Below are 6,506 nucleotides of genomic sequence, written 5' to 3' on the forward strand. Positions count from 1 at the left end.
ATCCACCAATATTATCACGACAGTACTCAATAGTACCTTTGGAAATGGCATAAAAACGTTTTCGTTTACAGGAGATATCCAAAAGAATCCGTCTATGGACTATAAATCGAACTCATCGTGCAGTAGTCCAGGCAAGCAGGAGAAGAGTACGTTAGAAAGAATGGAAAGAAGCGACCGTCATCCCGCCTTCGGGGTGCCCGTGCCAGTCCTCCCCGTGAGGAACAACTTGCGGGCTTCGCACTTTACACCCGCTGCTTCACGATTCCATTTCAGGAAGGGTCTCTCATCTAGATGTTCTTGGAAATGTACTGCTATTGTATTCATAGTGTTGTTCGTTTTACTCTTAGCAATTGCTTCTTATATGTCAGGTAAGCGATAGAATTTTTTAACTACTTCCAATGTAATTTACATTTCCTCTAATAATTCATTTATTACCTGTTAATTATAAGGGAGGTTAATATTTTTTTCTTTTTTCACAGCTTCCTATTTCGTCAACTGGTCGTACCAGAATTCTAAAGCATGTACAGTACTAGTTGGCGAGTCAACAGAGATCTTTCCGGCGTCTAAAGCGACGACGCTAGAATCAAATAACAAATCTCTGTCTAAGCCGCAACAGAGCTCTTCATCGGCCAGCTCAGGTAAAGAGAATCCTCTTGTGCGCCCTCGTAGAAGTGTAGATGGGCATGCTTCTTTGTCTTCTGTTTCTGCTACGGTTTCTTCCACTACTGTAGATGTGCATGAGCTAATCACTACGCCTTCTTTAAGTTCTGTTAGCGTAGAGCATGGCGTGCCAGTGCTCGCAAACGATACGACTGGTGCCTCTCAAGAACATCACAAGGAAGGTGCTAAAGCTTCGGGGTCTAGCAATGTTGGTTTGTCTTTTAACAATGGTGATCTAACAAATAATAACACTACGCTTGAATCTTTTTATAACAGTAATTCAACTTTAAAACCGACGTCAAAATCGAAAGACAATTCAAGTTCAGATATGGAATCCAAAACTATAATAGATAAATATAACATAACAGTCGAACAACCACCAGAAGCTAAAATAATCGATAAAAGTAATAATATTAAAACTGATATCGCATATGACCCAGAGTCAATGCAAAGTGATTCATTTCCATCTTTATTTTCGTACGGTGTACAAAAACTTCAGTACTTAAAACTATTAACTCAACTCAATGCAATAGGAGAAGAATTACACATATTTTCAAATGACACTGCCGAAGGGGACGACAAACTAGAAAAGTTCCATTACGACAGTGAAACTAATCCTACAGTAAATATACCAACGACGATTATGCCAAAGATAATAACAGAAGAGCCAATAACTACAAATGCACCCATAACCACAAAACCTATAATTGTTGAAACTGTTGCCCCCTTCACTACAAATGTAACCACCACACAAACTGAGCATGTTGTGACCACACCAGGAATGCCTAATACTAATACCGTTTCAAACACAACTGAGACTGAACCAACTACCGTGCCTAATGAACCATCCACTGTTAATATTGCTGTCGATTCGAAAACCCCAGATGTGATGTCTAATAAAAAACATGTTTTGATTAACCTGACTATTTCCGCTGATGATGCTGAAAATTCATCTTATAAACCTTTATACTCATTAGCAGTCACTGTTCCTACAATGGGTGATACAAACGAAATACCTACAGTAAAAATTACACCAATAGACTTGGAACCAACGATGCCGACGAATTTCAATAAGCCGGTTACTGTTCAAAGTACGACCAAAACTAATAAGGATTCGAGCATAAATGCTGACTGGGGAGGTAGTTGTGAATGCTCATGTCCAGTATGTGAAGACAGCTCTAAAGATGATTTCTACGAAGATTCTGATTCAGAAAAAAGTACTACCATGCTTTTAGAAAATACAGATATTAGTACTATTCCAAGCCCAGTCTCCGGAGATAATGAATTTCCAACAACAACTACAGATTCTACAGAAAGCCAAAGCTATGTTACTATGGAAACAACTTCAGAAACAGATACAGTTCAATCGTCAACTGTGACTGAAATTAGCTCCACAACAGATTTCGATGCAATTACTACAATTTTAAATGAAAAAACGGAGTCTAAAGATGTTACAGATGATTTAACAACTGAGTCTGAGATAATATCTACGACTGAAGTCCCGAAATGTGTATGTCCGAAAATTAAACCTCCACCCATCCTTATATTGGAAGGTGAGGTCATCAAACCTGAAACGATAACTTACTAACGACCATCTAAATTCATTAAAATTGAAGTCACAAAAACTTTTAAACATGATTTTGTACCTAACAAACTAATTCGCCTGATTATAAAGGGAAACGTGAATAGGGCCGGGGTATTCATTAGTGCTTTAATTACAACATGCATGCGCTGTGTAGAGTTATTCTAAAAATGTAGACAACTTTTCTCTTGAGCATTTATTTCTTAATCATCATTTCCATCAATACTTTCGCATGAATTAATTTAATAAAGTTATTTACATTTTAATAATACACTGCTTCTTTAATATTCCTAAATATTTTATAGGTGCGCGAACATTTCCAGCTCAGTCATTTCCCCCCGACGGGACGACATTCAAACAAATTACTTTAGGTGAAAAATTATCAAAACAAATCCCTCCATATAGTTATTGGAACATGCAGTTCTATCAATCGGAAGCTTCTTATGTTAAATTCGATTACCTGATTCCCCGCGGAGCTTCCATAGGAGTGTATGCAAGGAGGAACGCATTACCCACTCACACTCAATATCATTTCTTGGAAGTCTTAAGTGGATTCAAAGCGAGAACTACCCGTTCATCCCATGTAAGTGACAGAAAAATATCACTTCATAAGAAAATGTATTCCTTATTATAGAAATCAATTTTGAGTGTTATTTTTTACAGCCATCAGTAAAGAAGGAAGTAACACATTACATGGAACAAGGTCATTGGTTCCTATCGCTGTACAACGATGACGGTGATCCACAAGAAATTTCCTTCATTGCCGCTGTTGCCGAAGATATGACTCATAACTGTCCTAATGGATGTTCGGGTAAAGGGGAGTGTCTTATGGGTCATTGTCAATGTCAACCTGGCTTTGGAGGGGATGATTGTAATGAAAGTAAGTCAACAAAAGAAGTTAATTTTAATCTAAATCAGTTGTATGGAAATATAAATTTGATATTATTCCAGGTGTTTGTCCAGTACTATGCAGTCAACGAGGCGAATATATTAATGGAGAATGTCAATGCAATCCTGGCTGGAAGGGCAAAGAGTGTTCCCTGCGACACGATGAATGCGAAGTACCCGACTGTAATGGTCATGGCCACTGCGTGAATGGCAAATGCTCCTGTGTCCGCGGGTACAAAGGCAAATTTTGTGAAGATGTCGATTGTCCACACCCCACGTGTTCCAGTCACGGATTTTGTATCGACGGCGCTTGTGTGTGTAAGAAAGGATGGAAGGGTATGGATTGTGCGACAATGGACAAGGATGCTCTGCAGTGTCTGCCGGATTGTTCCGGTCACGGAACATTTGACGTGGACACTCAGACCTGCACTTGTCATGCACGCTGGTCTGGGGATGATTGCTCTAAAGGTAAGATAAGAATTAATGGTAATGCTCAGCGTAGAACTTAAAATGATTGAAATACAATGTACTAACTATGCCACTTTAATGTTACAGAGGTGTGCGACCTAGACTGCGGGCCTCATGGACGATGCGTTGGAGAGTCTTGTATCTGCGACCAAGGATGGACCGGCGAGTACTGCACCTCGAAACTGTGTGACTCTCGATGCAGCGATCACGGTCAATGCAAGAATGGAACTTGTCTTTGTGTATCTGGTTGGAATGGTAGGCACTGTACATTGGAAGGCTGCCCCCGCGGTTGCGCTGGCCACGGTCAATGCAGGGTCGCCAACGACGGCCATTGGGAATGCAAATGCTTCGACGGTTGGGATGGACCAGACTGCACGACGCTTAAAGAACAAGTGTGTGATGACTCGAAGGACAATGATAAAGGTAAAATTCTCTGAATTCGTCTTGAGAAAAATCTTGAACAGCAAACATTAAACCATACTCGTAAAGAATTCCAGTTGGAGTTGAGTAATATTTTAACTTCAACATATTATATTGTATGTCTCAGTTTCAGAATTAAATCATCTATAAACCACGTGTTTTTATTTATTTTCTGTGCAGACGGTCTAATAGATTGCGAAGATCCTGAATGCTGCCAAAGTACTGCCTGCAAAGGCAGCCAACTCTGCGTATCCTCGCCTAAGCCTACAGACATCTTACTGAGGAAGCAACCGCCGGCCATCACAGCTTCCTTCTTTGAAAGAATGAAGTTCCTCATCGATGAAGGTAGCCTCCAAAACTACGCTAAGCAGGAGACCTTCAACGAAAGGTGAGATTAGATGTTCGATGTTATCTGTGATATTAATTGGCTAAAGAAGAATCTTTTGACATCTCGATATTAACAATTTTACACAACTAACGATACAATGTCAAACGATTCTTCATTCAGGTGCTTAAATACAAATATGAAAAGAAATATCTATTATAATACGCAATGTTGTGCCCCAGTCAATCCTAATGTTTTATTTATTGATAATGTATCACCGTTTCGTTTCTTTTCCTTACACATTGTAACAAAGACGACTAATTTTATGTTTATCGAAGTTTAATGTAAAATTTAACGTTTTCTTCGAAGGTTACTAAATTGGCACTTGCATGAACAAGGATTTGTCTATCAGAAACTAAGCTAAGCACATCGCTGCTACTAACGTATTTGTAATTTCCTTCTTCCTGATTAACAATGTATCTAATGGTACTCATTCTTTGTCATTTCTCGTCTTTCTGCTGCGCAGTATGTTTTGGAACCACTTCAACACGAGGTAAGATCTAGCGAGACTTAGGTAGGATGTGTGTGTTCTATAATATTATAAAGTCACCTATAATACTAACACGTACTTCGTACGATCCACTCTAATTGCCATCTTATTTATTTGTTTAGTGTGTGCATGATTTGTTTATATGTATACCTAAAATCGTGTCCTGTGAGTTTTGTGTTATGCTTTTTATTTAATAATATTTAATGTTTATAATATTTCCACTGTAATACTAATAGTATGTAGGTTGAATTCGTCAATTCGAGTAATTACATTGCTAGATACTTAATTTAAATCACCTTATAAGAATAGAAATATTAATACATATGTTTAATTCAAAACAGTAGTAAATTTTTAGTAAACATAAAAATTCAAACTCGATAGAATCCTCTCACATTTAATAGTTGACTTAAAATTAAATTTTAACTTTAATAGAAATCCTTTAAAGTCCTTAAGTAATATTTAGTTAACAGAAATCCTATTTACCTCATATTACTTTGAATTTGAGCACAGATTTACTACATGCTAAATCATCTAAGAGTAATATCTCGAATTACTACATTAAATTAATAATTTTCCAGTCGTTCAGCTGTGATCAGAGGTAGAGTAGTGACGTCACTGGGCTCTGGACTGGTCGGCGTCAGAGTGTCGACATCTACTCCTTTAGAAGGGTTCACATTGACCAGAGAAGACGGTTGGTTTGATCTGTTGGTAAACGGAGGTGGCGCAGTGACGTTGCATTTCGGACGAGCGCCTTTTAAGAGATCTACTCAAGTTGTTTTCGTGCCCTGGAACGAGGTTAGTACGATACTATTTCTTAAAATGTTATGCAGGGAATCGTCTACTGACTATACCTTCCACATCTACTTGATTCTCGCATCCAAATACTGGCGGCAAGATCATCGATTTGTCTGAAAGTAAAAAATAGTTAATGAAATGAAAAATTTGAATTAAAAGATTTGTCTACACTTTTAGATTGTTTAGATTAAAAGTTGAGTTCATTTTTAATATTCATTGAAATTATATGAAAGAATAAAATTGCATAATAGCTATTAATATTAATTTTCTCAGTCCGTCATTTTCATTAGGGATTACTGTAAGCTTAAAGAATATAAAATTAATAAAGCACTTGAACAGTTGCTTATCCAATATCCAAAGACCGCTGACGATAATAACTCCGCCAACTTTACCGGAGTTCCTATGAAGCTATTTAATATTTTTTTCCGCTGCCAAAACATGCGAGGCGGCTATCAAAGAGGCATTAGAATTTTTCAACTCTTAATTTAACTTGAAAGTTTATAAAGTTGTCGCGAGGTTTCGAAAGTTGAGTTCCACAAAAACGTAATGACTAAACTACTAACCTGTCCACAACTTTGTCTTGTTTCCTCAAATTTAAATATCTTTACGTTAAAAAAGACAAAGAGGTATGTTATTCAATGTGTCAATAAAAGGTTCTTTCCGTGACTAATTGGTAATTTCTATTCGAGGGCTTTTAAAGAATGTAAGTGTAATGTAATAAGACATGATATCTTCCAGGTGGTGATAATAGACGAGGTGGCGATGACGACATCGGACGAGAAGGGCGGAGCAGGTCCACCGCAGGCCTGCCTGGCGCA

The 6,506-nt window shown here is 37.8% G+C and overlaps 1 protein-coding gene across 1 annotated transcript in view; it reads left to right on the forward strand.

Annotated features, from left to right (window-relative positions):
• Nucleotides 1–53: 53 nt before the first annotated feature.
• LOC106104952 (teneurin-2-like) overlaps nucleotides 54–6,506 on the forward strand; it is a 7,064-nt gene continuing 611 nt past the window's right edge. Inside the window, exons 1-10 of the mRNA XM_013285145.1 lie at nucleotides 54–368; nucleotides 480–638; nucleotides 1,638–2,213; nucleotides 2,548–2,825; nucleotides 2,906–3,122; nucleotides 3,194–3,598; nucleotides 3,686–4,021; nucleotides 4,199–4,406; nucleotides 5,472–5,688; nucleotides 6,427–6,501. Coding sequence (XP_013140599.1) covers nucleotides 95–368; nucleotides 480–638; nucleotides 1,638–2,213; nucleotides 2,548–2,825; nucleotides 2,906–3,122; nucleotides 3,194–3,598; nucleotides 3,686–4,021; nucleotides 4,199–4,406; nucleotides 5,472–5,688; nucleotides 6,427–6,501 — 2,745 coding nt within the window. The 5' untranslated portion in view covers nucleotides 54–94. The remainder of the gene's footprint in view (nucleotides 369–479; nucleotides 639–1,637; nucleotides 2,214–2,547; nucleotides 2,826–2,905; nucleotides 3,123–3,193; nucleotides 3,599–3,685; nucleotides 4,022–4,198; nucleotides 4,407–5,471; nucleotides 5,689–6,426; nucleotides 6,502–6,506) is intronic.

The sequence above is a fragment of the Papilio polytes genome, unplaced genomic scaffold, assembly GCF_000836215.1.
Source record: "Papilio polytes unplaced genomic scaffold, Ppol_1.0 DF823288.1, whole genome shotgun sequence".
Taxonomy (NCBI): domain Eukaryota; kingdom Metazoa; phylum Arthropoda; class Insecta; order Lepidoptera; family Papilionidae; genus Papilio; species Papilio polytes.